Source organism: Lutjanus erythropterus, chromosome 18 (genome assembly GCF_056507025.1).
Source record: "Lutjanus erythropterus isolate fLutEry1 chromosome 18, fLutEry1.hap2, whole genome shotgun sequence".
Classification (NCBI taxonomy): domain Eukaryota; kingdom Metazoa; phylum Chordata; class Actinopteri; order Lutjaniformes; family Lutjanidae; genus Lutjanus; species Lutjanus erythropterus.
Window position 1 is genome coordinate 5,944,252 of NC_139334.1, and position 16,306 is coordinate 5,960,557.

General features: G+C 39.7%; 1 protein-coding gene across 2 annotated transcripts; it reads right to left on the reverse strand.

The window, feature by feature from the left end:
- Window positions 1–556: 556 nt before the first annotated feature.
- maco1b (macoilin 1b) lies at window positions 557–15,432 on the reverse strand. Of its 2 annotated transcripts, none has more exons than XM_084742018.1 (11): window positions 14,984–15,432; window positions 12,788–12,929; window positions 11,229–11,355; window positions 9,724–9,847; window positions 8,801–8,979; window positions 6,733–7,294; window positions 3,249–3,407; window positions 2,637–2,819; window positions 2,391–2,511; window positions 995–1,169; window positions 557–796 (listed from the first exon to the last, which is right to left on the reverse strand). In XM_084742018.1, the coding sequence occupies exons 1-11, from the start codon at window positions 15,061–15,063 to the stop codon at window positions 594–596; spliced, it is 2,055 nt and encodes a 684-aa protein (XP_084598144.1). In that variant the 5' UTR covers window positions 15,064–15,432; the 3' UTR covers window positions 557–593. The 2 variants fall into 2 exon arrangements, with proteins under 2 accessions (XP_084598144.1, XP_084598143.1); XM_084742017.1 differs by having other exon boundaries at window positions 6,733–7,297; window positions 14,984–15,431.
- Between the last annotated feature and the right edge of the window lie 874 nt (window positions 15,433–16,306).

Here is a 16,306-nt window from a genome sequence, read left to right on the forward strand (position 1 = left end):
AAGAAATAAATTAAACATGACAGGGGTGAGAGTCAGTGCCAACTTTTGCACTACATTCCTCTGGTTGTAAAGATGTTGCCATACTACCTTGGGAGAAAACAATTTGTCGAAGAAACTGGGATACAAGTAAGGCTGTATGACTGTATGTTTTCCAATTTTCAGAAGGTGGGGGAAAAATCATCCTAAAATAATAAAGCAGCTATTCCCCAGGACCAGAGAGCAGGTAACTGGTTGCAGATGGTTGCAGTGGCGGTGGGAACGGGAGAGCGACACCCTTGAGATGAAGATACATACCCGATTCTGTGAGGTTTCACTAGACACTTAAGAGAAAAAAAAAAAACTGGGACTTCCTAGCTGACATGTGATGTCCGTTTTTAAGTTTTTTTTGTCTTTTGTTTTAACTACAACAAATACAGTCACACAATACAACATCCTTCTGACCTGGCGAGGAGAAAAATAAAAACCCAAGAAAAACATCGTTCTCAGCCGCAGACATGCCGAGCAGATTGGAAGGTGGTGGTGGGCCTGCGGGGGGAAAAAGAAAAAAAAAAGGAGGGGGGGATGGAGGGAGGCAAGGAGGTGGGACGAAGCGTTCACTTTTTGAGTGGCTGGTAAACGGAGGCGTTGGGGTCGAGGCCGGAGGGATTGGTGTCCATGAACTTGGAGGAGTAGTGGGGGGCCACGGGGGTCATGCTGCTGGTGTCGGCTGTGTAGGAGATGCTGGGCATGACAGCCATCACTTCGGCTATCTTCTGCTTCAGGTCTTTGATCTCCTGGTCCTTCTGCAGGATCTGACCTGAAAACAAGCACAAGATGACTTTGAGAATATGGTTCAAATTAGGGGTGTCGCCATATGCTGGTATGAGTGAAACCCAGGCCCAAACGGAGTCTGCAGGATTACATATCTGAGGAGGTCATCTTAAGTTTTGACTGGCTGACAACTAATCAATTAATTGAGAAGGCCTATTGTAATTTTTATGGACATCACACTGACCTTGTGCAATCTCCAGCTGTCGCTTGGCATCACCCAGTGCAGAGAAGAGGTCCAATTTGATCCTGGTCTCTGCACTCAGGCTGTTCTCCAGGTGCTGGGTCTTGTCCTGCATGGCTGACAGCGCTGACATCAGCACCTCTGTGTCTTTTTCATTCTCCTTATATTTATGAAGCTCCTGATAGATGGAAGAGAAGAGATGCAGTTGGGGTCAAGTCAGGGGGTTACAGCCTGTGACTGAATGCTGAAGCACACTTGATTGAATGGTCCATGTTTGGCTGATATGCGCTTTTCCAATATTTTTAGCTTGCTGGATGGAAGTGGCAAGGCACAGAAGCGACAGTACAGTTTGAAAGTGATTCATTTTTTAACTCCTGTTATGGTTGTGGATAGAAATGCATTCAGTGCTACATAAAGAAGAAACTGAAAGCCATATTTTTACTTAGCATGTAAAATAAACCAGAGCTTGGGGTAAGTAAACATCACTGCAATGAGTCAAACACAGTTGAAAAACCCCACCTGTTTGCACTACAGTGCTGGGATAAAAGTTTTGCTAATAAACAAAATAAATAATTTCACGTGATGTTGACTGGCTCCTCATAGAATGTCTATATGGTATATACAGTCTAACAATCTGCAGCTGTAGCTTGTTTGATGTCTACTGTACTTCCTATGAGAAAAAAAAAAAGTAAAAAAAAAATATATATTCTATGATGTTTTCTATGTGCTGTGAACAACTTAGACATTTACCATTTTAAGGCTGTGTTCATTTGTCTTGTGCGCCCTGGCATTAGCTAGTTCTGGGGCACTAAAACTAGGACAGAGCTCCAAGAACTGCTCCATCATGACCTTCCTTGTTTAAACACTGGGTCAAGGAAGTACTCTCTACGATTCCATTACATAAATTGAGACACAATAGCTCCAGGGGTAGATATACTAAAACTTGGAGCACATTTATGGAATTTGTCAAAAATTTGTTATGAATTCTTTGCAACAATATTATATGCATTTATTCTTTTTTTTTTTTTTTTTTTTTTTTCCCAAATCTCATCTTTTTTCCCTTTTCAATTGAGGCCCTCAGGGTTCCATACTGCTAATCTATGTTTGTTTTTACTCTGTAAATTGACTCTGATTCACCCTATTTCAAAGCCTATTTGCAGGCCCTAACAAATTCAGACCAGGCATTTCAGGAAACCGGACTTCAATGAATCACAGAGCAGATTCAAAAAGCTTCTTAATAAATTACAAGTTTGAATTCATAGACTCACTCCTCTGCTGGGCCTAGCAAATGAGCAACAGACAAATACATTTAAGTACAATAATACTGGCAACACATAGGTAATTTTTATCTGTGCTTGATGGTAACAATTCTTATAAATACCTGATAATAAATCCTTACCTGAACTTTCAATTCAAGCTCTCTGATCTGGTCCTCCTTTAGCTTGATATCCATTGTTAGTTTCTTACACTCTGTTTCTAATTCAGTGATCCGCCGCCGCAGCGTGTCTGTGCACTCCCCTCTGAACAAATGGAGGAAAAAAAAAAAATTAAATTGCTGCCAATAATAAATCATGACTTGTAAGAAACAAGTCAGGGGCAAAATGGTTAATGAAAACAAAGTTTCAAATGTCAGATGTGCAAGTACCTGGATGCTGCTGCTAGTGCTACTGCTCTGGCTGCTGTGGCCTCCTCTAACTTCTTTCTCTTCTTTTCGTCTGCGAGTTGTTTCTCGGCAGTGGCTCGAGCCTCCTGCTCTGCTTTGAGCCTCTTCTCCAGTTGGCCCACTGCCTGTTTGTCCTTTTGCTTTGCCTGCACAGCATTATGGAGCCTACAAGTGCACACACACACACACATCACAGAACAGTATATTAATGAACAGGAGACACAGTGTGGCAGGAACAGCCTTTCTTACCTGTGCTGTATGTATTCACTACTGAACTGTCAATGTGTTTCAATGAAATGCATAAAATTTACTGGAGCAGCTCATCCTAATAATTTGATAGTTGTGATTTCATCTCATCATCCTTTTAAAACTAAATTGACATCTGCACCAATATGACGGAGCTCTCCAGCAGACATTTAATAATCTGCTCTGAATCTGAATGTTTTGATGTGTTTATTTTTCTGCTGACAACTCCATTTCCCCGCAGTGTTAATTTATACTGATGAATGATAATGAACAGTTGCCCAATTAGCAATGATCCAAAACCAAAAGGATCTCTACTGTGACCTTGCTTTAAGTAATAGCTGCACTCACTTGTTCTGCAGCAGCTCATTCTCCTGGCGCAGTTGGCCCAGCTCAGTGCGTATGGAGCGCTCAGCGCTGCCCAGCGAACCAATCTGGCTGCGCAGGTCCTGTTCAACCTGCCGGCTGGCCTGCAGGTCTGCCTTCAACTTCTTAACATCCTGCTCCAATCTGTCCCGGTAGCAGAGTGAACACAAGAGAAACACTTTCATCATTATTTAGAATAATGGATAAGAAGAACAATCTTACATTTTAAGTAATGTTATACCTTAGTATGAATATGTGTATGTAGTTACAGATGCATAATTCCAGATTTTATTGTCACAACCAAGGCATGTTAATATTTGATCTATATAGACTACTGTAAGTCTTGAAGGGTAACTGATATTTTTCACCTTGGACCCTATTTTCCCATGTTTTTGCATGCAAGTGACTAACTGGGATAACAATTTGTGAAATTGGTGCAGTACTGAGCAAGACTGCCACAGATAGCAATGTAATCCTTAGGAATAAAAGCACAGTCAAAGTACAACCCCTGAAAGTGCTTGTTTTTGCAATTGACAGGCTCAGATTATTTTATATGTCTGATGACATCAAAGTAAGACAGCTGTGTTATTGCTCTCACCAAATTAACCACACTCCCTTTACAGAAAGAGTAATTATGTCATTCATTCAGAAATAAAAAACACTCAACAAAAATGTCTTAGCTCGTCTTTCAACTGTCAATCACCAGCTCCAGTTGTTTGGTCTAAATAAACCCTTTACTCACTGCATTAAATAGTGAAAATATATTTTTTCAACCAAATTAGAGTTGGTGATTTTGGAGCAGTGGAAAGATGAACTGAGATGTTTTAGTCCGTTTTATTTTGTTCCTGGTGAATTTGAACAAAGCGTATTTCATGATGATAAAGTTACTGTCCTGTCGCTTTTAACAGAGGGGTATAACAGCTTTTTCCTTTTAAACAAAAAGGATTTTATTCTTTTTAAACAAGTCTATCTCTGTAGCAATCCTTTCCACAACACTGTCAGACATTTATACAGACAATCTGGGCCCGTCAGTGGCAGAGACAAGCACTTTAAGTGGACGTACTTTGACGGTGTGTTGTCCCCATTAGTCTTAGACACAACAACATGGAAAAATAAGGTCCAGGTTGAAAAAATCCATAGTTACACAGTGTACTTGAATCATTGAATCATTTAAAGGGAAACTAAGAAAACTATATTTACTTTACATTAGCTTCTGAGCATTGTAAAAATGGTTGTTATCCTTCATTGTTACAGGAACTAAAACTAGGTAAAGGAAGCTTCATAATCATTTCTATGTTCTACTCAGAGGGAACAACATTATCAGTTCTAGTCAAATTTTTAGCATAATTTCTAAGACAGAGTCTAAGATTTATTATAAAATGAGCTGAGGCCTTAAAGCAGAATGTAATGTGACATATTGGTATAAATTCATGTTGCTTTATCTCATATGCGATAGATACATGAAACGAGAAAAATCTGCAGCCAGAAACCACATTCCAGGGAGTGACAAAATGGACAAAAAACACACACAGCAAGTTACTATAATAATGACAGACACTGCACATATCTGCCACATAAACCCTACACTAAACCTACTTTAATATTTGAGAAATGGCCCTTAAAAACATCATCTGTTGTTAAAACAACATTCTGCTATTTTGCTAAAGACTGCAAATATATCAAGAGTGAAATTACATTTTTCAACACCCTCAATCCATTAAAATTACACAAGCTAGAGACCCTCTTCATGACCATCTGTTTGCAATATACAGTTTCACAACTAAGGATATCACAAGCTGATCAGAAAATGGGGCAGATTCTGGCATTTTTCTAAAGGATCTATTCAGACTATGAAAAGCACGATCAATTTTCAATCCTTCCTTTGTTTGCTGCAGGTGCACCAGCTGTCAAAATGAAATGGGTGCACGACATAAAGACTCTGGAACCACTTACTTTTGTGAGTGAAGCATAAAATAAAACAAACCATAAAATAAACAGCAGCCTGCCAACAAGTTTCAGTTAATTCTATGCCAGAGTGAAGCAGCAAGCCATGCAACAAAACTAAAAGACTGATATCGAGCGTTCAACGTAGTGCAATTAAATCAAAAGGTCTTGAACTTAATTTTTTTGTTCATGCTGGAGATGAGGTTGTCCAAATCCTGTTCAATACCTTCTACTCATTCTGGGCAATGAAACAATAGTGATATGTACTGGCAATTGGGGGTAAAAAAGCAATAATAAAATATTCAGTAGTTTCACTTGAATGCACTAAATGCAAACTGCCATGAAAGCATGTAATAAATACGCCTTAGGTCATAAACTGCATATCCCTTGATATTGGAGTATGGTATGAGTGATACACAAACAGCCAAGCACTGAACAGGTGTGCTGTTCAGTTGCACAAATAACACGTGACACAACAACAGAAACAGTGTGGAGCCAGAAAATTAGTGCAAATGGTGAAGAAATTCTTAATAAAAGTGGACAGGTCAGCTCACCATTATATAACATATATAAAACATAAAACAAGAACACACACACACACACACACACACACACACACACACACACACACACACACACACACACACACACACACACTTTTTAAGATCTTTTTTGACTTTTTGCCTTTATTTAATAGGGATGGCTAAAGACATGACAGGAAAGGGGGGTGGAGAGAGGGGGGATGGCATACAGGAAATGGATCACAGGCGGAAGTCAAACCAGCGGCCACTGCAGTAGGCTAACAGCCCCAGCACATGGGGCACACGCTCCACCAACCAAGCCACAGGGGCACCCCAACAAAACATTTTTATTTTTACCACTTGAAAAAAGACCTATATGAAAAAAAAACAAAAAAACAGTTTGAGTGTACAATATATTTAGAGTATTTACCTCTTTACCTTGCTGTCAGACATCCTTTTCTAAAGTGAAACTGCTGTTATATAAATCTAGTATCGCTCTTTCTTGCTCTATACACAGCTACAGCTGTTTCTCTCTGCCTGCACAGTTTATCTCTGATCTTTTGACGTTCTTCATTTGGTTGGATGTTTTATAAAGTCACCCAAAAAATACAACTCGGGTTTAGAATTTTCCACCCATGAGTACATTTTACAGCAGCAGGAGAGCTGCATGTGGAGGCGGCTTGTTGTTAATCATGGAGTGTATTAAAATGATCAAACCAGTGTGACACCAATTGACACCGGGAACAACCAGGCACACTGACAATACAACTGCATGTGTAGGCATATGGATTAAAACAGGAGACTCTCTTTCTCTGTGTTTCTCTGAGTATGTGTGAGAATCGTCTCACACAGCACAGTGAACAAGTGAGGGAGGGGTAGAGGGGAGATTGTCCACCAAACAATTGAGGGTTTGGCTTTTGCAGATGGATTAAAAAAAAAAGAAAAAAGAAAAAAAAAGAATGTGTCTTGATGTATCGGACTGTGTCTGAGTGGGTGCTTCTTACCTAACAAGTGCTTCTGGCTTGCTCAGCTGGTTGTTGGGGATACAGTTGTCTGTGGGATCCCTGTGGGAGCCACCTGATGTCCCCTTCCCCACTGCTAACTTGTGCTTCTTCTCGTTCTTCCCAGTGGAAGAGGATGATGATGGTGCTGAGGAGGGCACGCTGCCGTTGGTAGCGCTGTGGCCGCGGGGCGAGGAGTTGAGCGTCGCGGCATTGCTGCTAGCATTTTTGTAGTTTTTGGAGGAGGAGGAGGAGGACGACGAGCAGGAGGAATTGTTGTCCTCTTTAAGCAACAGGTTCTCTGTGCTGCCCAGCTCTGTGGGCAGTCTCTTGTTGTTCATATGGTTCTCCATATACTCCATCTCCTGGAGTTTAGAGTCCACTGATGATGGCAGGATGCTGTTGCTGTTGTGCTGCTTTTTAGCCTCCCCGCCGCCCCTTCCCTCTTTCCCTTTTTCTCTATACTCTAACTCTGGCAGTGCTGCCGATGTCTTTTTATTGGCTGGGGCGCCATTCTGTGACACTGGAGGTGTGTCCACTTCAGATATTCCTTTAGCTGCTGCTGCTGCTGTATGAATAAAGAGGGAGGTAAAGGGGGACAGGTGAAATATAAATTAACACTATGACAAGTTTTCTTTCCTCTCTTGACAAGAGTGTAATTCTCCACATCTTATATCTGAAACATGACTTTATGTAACCAGTGTAAGCATTAACAGAGGATTCACATGTGCTGCCTTAGTGTTACTTGTGTGAAATGGACAGAATTTTTCCCCCAACACAACACAACCACTTTGTTGAATTTCAAGTGATCATTGTCTTTTTCTTATAGGTTGGCTGAAGAAAATAGATAGCTAGAGAAAAATCTTTTGTTAGCTGCAATTTTGACAAATGTTTTTTTTTTCCAATTTCTTTCTCTGCAGGAAAATTACAGATCCTTTGAAATCTTTGCCCATTCGCAACCAATGACCAGAGCCTGGTGTAATCATCATGTGCATTGTGTGTTTGTTTAAACTATGAGGCAGGTGTTCTTACAACCACAGACTTTGAATAGGGAGAGAAATGCTGCACATGCTGCAAATGTGCCTCGGGAGTAATGCTGGCTCATCTGACAAAACATATTCATGACAAATCAACAAGAACTACATAAAAATCTGGCTGTGATTAAAGATATTTCTGTTTCTGGGACCCATCTTTATTGTCACCATCCATTAAATCACATGAACAGGACCAAAATCTCCTGGGAATTGTATCTCAATACAAAGGCTAACAAAATCTAAACAAAGCTACAGATGATTACAATCTCTATAATCAAAGACATCATTCAAACACTTATTCGTCTGTATTTATAAGCCTTCATGTGCCACAAAAGTTGTACAAAAACAACAAAAGAAGAGCAGCACAATTTCAAAACCTTTCATTTCTCAAGCAGTGACACACAGCACTTTCAAATACCAAAACACTTCTGTATCACCAACAGGCATTACTGCTCTTTTTTTCCTCATTTTGCCTTTTAAATGCAATTGTGGTATGATTTGTGATATAAGATGGAATGATATATTTTACATCATTATTCTCATTTTCATTGAATAACACTTCAAAGATTATTGTCTGATTGTTGTGAGGATTTGTACCAAACAAAGAAGTCTGTAGAATATAATCTGTAGGCCAGCGCATCTCTGCAGCACGACAATAAGTATTAATTTAAAATGTTTTTTGACACACATTTCGCAATGAACAAATATTGTACCTCAGAAAAATTGCAACTGTTAAACCTGCAGTAAGCCACAATGTCATTTTGATAAAATTTTGACTAATTGTTTAGTCCTGTTGCCTTCCATCTGACTGACACAGGGCTGACTGGCAGACTTTTCAACTACCCAATCCACAGATGTTTCATCAGTGATTTAAGGTAGCCAGCTAGCTAACCAAACAGTGAAGCATCTAGACACTATATGCTAAATTATATGTCTAATTGCTAAAATAATGTGATTTTATTGTTTAGACCTAGTAGACAGTGTATGTGAGCCTCATTTTTTACACATATTTAATGTGTGCAATGTGTGAACCTTACCTTCTTCTGCTTCTCGCTCTTGCCTCTGAAGCATCTGTTGCTCTGGAGGCAGAGCCTGCTGCAGGAGCTGCATGTAAAACTCATTCTCCTTCTGCACCTCCTTCTGCTTCCGGAGGCGCATCTTATAGCTTACATAGCTCTTGAAACCGAAGCCCAGTGTGACCACTGGATAGCCAATGCTACAGGAACAGACACAAGAGGTACACAAGTTTACTCTTTGGTCATAGACAAAAAAGCATTATTAAGTACTGATCCAATCAAGGTAATACTGCTAAAAAAATGTAATTAAATTATCAATATTTTATCATTCTTCATCATAGTATGGCTAAAGCCCAACTTCACGGCATAATACAGGTAAACAAAGCCAAATCCAAATCCAGCTTGAGGTTCTTAAGGGCTCCTAAGATTAAACTCGTAGACCTCTCTAAGTCTTACACAGTATACAACCGTATACAGTAGACAGACTACTTTAAGCCTCTACCAGGAGTTTTCATAAATGTGCAGACTGACTGCATTGATAATAATGCCTCTTCATAGTAAGAGTCTTGAGGAGTAACCAAGAGACACCTCTGACCTGTTTTTTCGTTAAAATAGGAAGATTTCAGTGTATTTAATGTTCAAGACATTCAGGGAATCTAGCCTTACACTGATTTATCATGAAATAATGTGCAAAGGGAAAAAGAGGCATGTGGCCCACCACAGATCCCATCATGTGATATTTTTGACCTTATGTGGTGTGTAGCAATGAATGAAGCCGTGTGAAAATTTAGATTAGTTATAATATAATGCTATCTTTACTTCACATCATTCCTCTGCAGCACTCTGACAGAGTCGGCACTAAACCAAGACATGCCTTTCAGTCAAAGCACATCTATCAAGGACAGAGTCCCACTGCCCCTAGTTAAAACAGAACAGCGGCTCACCAGTGTGCAGCAAAAGGACGACACAAGTCCACGTGGAAGTTCTTCAGGTCTTTGAATCTGATGGCTGCCTCTATGTACACAAAGAGTATCCATAGAGAGACAGTAGGCAGACAGACACCTCTCTCTGAAAAACACAGCAGGACAGAGTTTATAATTGGGCATCAGTAATGTGATTATCACCTGAAATGTGTCCATAGCAATCAGTGTACAAAAAGGAGATGTTCTGATATCATTTTGGCTGGTACTGATCTGATGCTAGTGCTTTAAAAAAAAGCTCTGAGTTCAGTCCAACCCTGTTTTGTTTTCCCCACAACCCCAAATGGCTCAGTCCCATCCAGTTCGCAATCACAAAGGAAACACAAATCAAAAAGCCCAACCCAGGTTTTACCACGGATTCCCACAAAAACAAACCAAATCAGGAAATTAAAACTGACATACCAGCATCTCCATTCACAGTTCAACAAGAGATTATGTACAATATATACATCAGATACAGTTGATCAGTCAGTCAGTAACTTAGTCAGTCTAGACAATGGCAAACTTGGACTTTGCAGCATGATCTGTTGCCAAGGTAAACCTGGAGTTTCTCCTCTTTAGGGACTATAAAATTTGGTGTACGGGATGCTGCAGGGAAGTAGCGGGGTCTCGTTTCAGGCCTAACACAGTATGTGATATCAGATCAGAGCATAGACTGGCATACTTGCCAATGCCTCCTCACACATTTTAGGCAGCATCTGATACTGGTATTGGAACAACCCTTCCAAATGCACTGTTTTTACTGTCCTCTATTTTTTTTTTTCTTAGAATACAAACACTGGCAGGGTCATTATGGACTCCCATCATCCCCCTCCTGTGAGTCCAGTATACAGATGCAGAAACTACCAATTGTCTCCTTATCTGCAATAAACTCACTTTCACCACCAGGCTGTGGTGTGGTTAGATATATTATTACTCCTGTGACATTCTATGGATGTGAATGTCACTGGTGAGTAAAGTTGGAGGGCTCAAAAGCAAATGGGGACCACTCTGTTTCTCCCTTCCCCAGCTGGCACTAAGATTTCAATCTGACACCTGGCCTTTGGTCAACACAGGGGGATACCGCTAAATCAGACTGACAACTAATCCGCAGAGCGCAGCTCACTTACACACACCATGCAAATTTCTAAGAAGCAAGCCAAGTATTTGTAAATAAGATAACACAATGTGCATGACTATTGCACAACGCTTTTCATACCTGCTTTTCCCTGAATCACTGAGTGGAAGAACAACAAAAAATTGTGCAAGTTCTAAGAATTAGGGTGGTCCATAACCCAAGAATTACTTATTTTAATAGCCCATCATGTAATCTAGATACAAAGGTCTTAGCCACAATCTGCTATTTGTTCCTCATTTACAGTATGAGCCTTTTGCAAAACATCACTTGGGTTAATCACTGCCATTTGCAAATTTTACATATGCAGTATTTCTACGAAATATCATGACACAGATAAATTGGATGACATTACCTGTGTGCCAAACATACTGCACCCACACATAGGTACTGGCAGCGAAGAATAGCCATTGCACCGGGATGAAGAGGAGGCAAATGATGTCCGAGGTAAACGCAACACACACAAAGAATACTGAGAAGGCCTGTTGGAAAGAGGAGAGGTGGGTATAATAAATCAGCAACATATGCAGTAATAACAGATATACTCTGTTTGCACTGCTGTTAGTAAAAAGGTATTTCTCAAAAGGTAAACCATGTTTAAACCATGTTGTTTTCAGGCTTGCAAGCTGCTGGACTCCAAATTTTAATCCTTTCTAATGGGAGTGATCTGATCCTGGGTAATTTACTTCCGTATTTCATTGATGACAAATTATACAATGAATTATTATTCAAATATTACATTTTTTATATTTCTCTCTTTCTGCATCTTTGTGACACAGACATACCAACAAACACACACCTACACAATTCATTTCAATAAGAACAGGCTGCCCAGCATCAATAACAGACTCAAGGAAAAATAAACTATGATACATTAACATCAGCATACAAAATGTAGATAACAGTGAGACTAATGACCTGCAAGCCTGATAAGATATACAGTTTGTTCTTTATGCCAGATTAGAGTTCTTGATCTTAAGAGTGTCGTTTAGTAGAATTCAACTAAAACTGACTGAAAGTTCAGATTTGTTGAGGATGGCCCTACGTTCTACTTCTTTTGTTTGAGGTTTGTTTGTCTTACAATCACTGTTAGCATCTAGCAGATTGTGAAGGGACATTATCTGATTCTTTACTCCACACCAACACTTTTACATGCACATAAGAAATATGAATATTGGGAGAAACTAGGGAGGACAACAAATCAACACTGATATATCTTAAGTTTGTTGGTAATAAATAATGCTACAGCATTAATTTTTTTGGATTTAGCTCAAAGCACTTGGATTGATGGTGTAGAGCACTTATAAGACACTTTTGTCTTAATGTGTGCATGTGTCCATGTTTTAAAAGTAACAAGTTATGGTAAATGACTTACTGTCTTTAGACTCATCTTTTCATCTGGAGTTTAAGTTTTGACTTTTTTTTAAAGATTTAATTACTTTTGATACAAAAACAAACCACTATGGATGCTGATATTTCCTTTCATATCAAAGTACCGCTGTCAGAGTAATACTTTCTATGTCCTTGATCTTCTTTTTCATGCACGACTCTTGTACAAATATTGTTAGAAGCCCAGTAAAGAATATATACACATGACTGACAAGTCATATTTCACCAACAGAAATCTACCATGGCTTATCTAGGTGGTGTTAACTCTTTGTTTACATGACATTTAAGAGATCAAGTTACTGCATAAAAGCCAACAATAACCTGGCTGCTTAATTTCACGTGTAAATGCAATGACGATAAGAGCAGTGCAATGTTGCTGTAGACCTTCAAAACTCAACATCTCAATGAGAGAATCAAAACAGGATAATCTAAGTTCTAACTTGCTTATATTAGTACAACATCTAAAAGCTTTGAAAAAAAAGGTTGAAAAGATAGCATAATAAATATCAGGATATAGCAACTCACCAGCCCCTGGTATCTAAAGGAGTCGTACACACTCCGAATGAAGAGCCAGAATGGCCAGAGGTACTCAAACCTGAACTCCAGTACAAAGTCTGCCAGTAGCACCAGTGCCCACACCACCAGGAACTTCAGGTACAGAAAGGTACTAGACAAATGAGAAGAAGAAGTGAGTGATTTTCATACTGGCAAAGTGATGTGTGTCAACATGAATAATACACATCATTACTTTTAACAGTTAATATATGGCAGATCACTATTAAGTCAATACACAACAAAGATTCGCCTTCACTGTGAGTGCATGTAGTGAGGGATAACATTAAGTATAATATGTATGCCCAGAGCCTATTGCTGATGTTTCACAGATAAAATGCCTGTATGCATTGCATTTATAAGCACCTTATATAAGAAATGTAACAGGGTGTATATAAAGAACAAGTAAACAGAGATTTGTGAAGCCACTCTGGAAGAGGTCTTGCCTACATTCATCATGCAAGCCTTAGAGCTCAATTCTGATTTATTGCCCAGATCTGATCTTTTTGTTAGGTTGTTCACACCATTCTTAAAATGTGGTCAGTATCGGACTCCAATGTGAAGTGGTTACAGTCCAGAACAGTCTTCACACGCAGCGCGCTGTTGTATGAAAGTAAACATGAAGGCCACTGAAGTCAGTGTGTATGTTTTCATTTAGAAGCTCATGTGCAGTGGAACCCAGCAAATTTGTGAGCAGATGAAAAAGACAAAGATGAAAAGAAGAGAGACAAATTTTTAACTATGTGTTTTTGAGGAACAATGCTACTATTTCGGTACAGAGGTGTGTGGAGCAGGAGTTGGAGCCAGGAGTGGTAGGATCATGATGTGAATGGCTTCACAGAAATTGATTTGATCCAAAATTTCAGGATGTTAGTGGCTACTTTTAACAATACCTGTCAGTGCCTCTCTAGGAGAGTCTGATGACAAGACACTTCAGGTGAGTAAGTGTCTTAAAAGATGCATGAATTATGATGTGTTCACACTGAGGTCGCTTTGCAAAAAAAATCGGATCTGTATCCAATTTAGGACAACATATGAAAATCCCCCATGTGATATATGCTGTTCACAGCATCATGAAAAAAAAATCTGATGAGCACAGATGAGCAAAAAATTAAAAGAAAAATATGGATCACTTTTGCCTGCAGTCTGAACATTGCATATGTCTGCACTTCAGTATGTTCTTATTTGATGATGCTTTGAACATTTGGACATAACAACAGCTCAAAACTACAGTATATTTTGTTGTAGAGGTGATGTATATAGACAGGATGTTGCAATTTGTTGCTGGATCTTTCCTAGTGCTACAGTCCATGTCAACTTAATAAGATATATTTGATCACAGTTGACATTTTTGGTGTTCAAGCACTAAGACCCAGAAAGTGCACAGTAGGAGTGCTCTTTGATCTCAGAGCATGACTATTTTGTGATGGGGGCACCTGTTCAATAATTCAATAACTGCCCCACATCTCTAGGTCTAGATGCCACGTGTGTAACTGGTGGCCTTTAACTCTTGGTTTATCAGATACACGGGGAGTCAAATAGAGGTAGGACCTGTCAGGTATGACTGCGAGGGACAACTTAACAACTTTAAGTTATTGAAGCTGTACAGTGCAACACAACCTCTTCAGGCGTCAGAATAACTGACTGCAGTCGTATTAACTAATGTTTACCGTTAAGGTTAACGTTAACATTGATTAACTGATAGGTCAGCAATTACAAAATAAAGCTGCTGTGGTGCTAGCTAACATAAGTTACCATCTAGCTAACAGTGAAGCGACTCATTTTGACGTGGCTAGTAGATGACAACTGACATGGGCAAACGGGAGACTGTCGGTGTTGTTTCATTAGTATCCAAAATTCACCACAACTTATTTCAAATTGTCATATTTCTGTTAAAGGGACCCTGTGACATGGTTCAAAACAGGCTGTCTCGGGGCCTAGCGCTACAGCTAGCTTAACAGCTAACGTTACAACGAAAACATACTGCTAGCATACACTAGCAGCTAGCTAGGTTAATATGCTAGCTAGCGGTGGCAGTTCATTGACATCAATGGTAACAGTAAGGAAGTTTAATGTTTTGAAGCTATCGAGCCACAGGCATCTCCATTCAGCGCCCCCCGTTACTGTCGTGAGGAAGACCCCTCCGTCAGGCTCCATATAATAAGTTACCTGCCGTATATCCCCTCAGTGATTCGGTTCCGTTTTAACGGCCGTCGGAGTTTGCTGCAGTCCGCATTGCGCCGCTTCATCCTCCTCCCCTTGGCTTTGGCCTTCGAGTAACGACTGTAATCTTATCCAGTTTTCTTGTGTATACGGACAAAGATAATAAATGAAGAGCCTGCGGTTTATGTCGCTGTTATTATTTTTCCCCACTGGAAACAAAGAAATAAATAAAGGACTCTATTCGGGAACCTCCTCTTTTCTGTTAGCGCAGACTCAATAAGTCCAAACCGTGCTGTATCTGACGTCCACTTGTCAGACGGCTGGTGTGTCCAATCAATCTATCTGCCGAGGCCTGTCTCTGTGACGGATACAGAGACGAGCCATTAAAGTCGCACCGTGGCCGCTTGTTCATCCCTCCTCCGCCAAACACAGCAGGCTACAATCGAGACGCGAGGGCCGCTGTGTGTGGAAGGTCTCGCCGTTGAACCAATCAGATTTTTGTGGACAAATTGGGCATCTCTAACTGGCCAATTAAATGATAACAGAGGCGGGTTTTTTTGTGCAGTTTAGAAGGGAACGCTAGATTTGTGAAGCTCTCGCGAGATTTGTCCTTTTGGTTTCTACATTCCGTATCTTGTACAAGTTGATCATGTTTTATAATGTGACACTGTGTTTATGATCCGGACACATTTAAGGGAAAAAACTCGATTAACGTTTGGGAAAGATCATGGTTTGTGTTAAAACGATCACTCTCGCGAGATCTTTCGCGGGCCTCGGGTTCCCTTCTAGACACGACCTTTTTTCCCCTTTGGTTTATTATGAGGAGAAAATACACAGTCTTCAAGACGACTTTCCCTTTGTGCCCAGTATAAAACATCCATTCCAACATACGGGGGTTATTTATGTCAGGCCCTTTGTGTGTGGTTCATTGACAGACTTGCCCCAAGGCACTGTATGGTATCTATGTTTTGTTACCAGGTTAAAATGTGTGCATAGTGTATGAAAGCTTGTGCGTGTTTGACTAGAAAATGTGGGCTGCAGTCATCATTGCTTATAATATGATGAACTCTGTTCATGCTCCTTGTTTACCATTGTCTCTTGGACCTTAACAAAGTATTGACCGTATGTGCCAAAATAAAATATAAATAAGTAAACGAATTGATAAATAAATTAATATTGAATTAAATGCGCCAGAAATAATCTTAAAAATAAATGTAGGTATTAAGTAATTTATAGAATTAGAAATTCATTGAAATTATTTAAATAAATCATATTTTTAAAATATATTTGCCCATTTAATTTTCTATTTTATTTATTGTTAATGAATTG

Bases quoted from the DNA above. Each gene is read 5' to 3' on its own strand.
- maco1b (XM_084742017.1), bottom strand. From the start codon at position 15,063: ATGAAGCGGCGCAATGCGGACTGCAGCAAACTCCGACGGCCGTTAAAA. The intron at 12,930-14,983 runs GTAACTTATTAT...TCATTTGTCTAG, and splicing joins ACTGAGGGGATATACGGCAG to TACCTTTCTGTACCTGAAGT. The intron at 9,848-11,228 runs GTAATGTCATCC...TGTGTTTTTCAG, and splicing joins GCAGTATGTTTGGCACACAG to AGAGAGGTGTCTGTCTGCCT.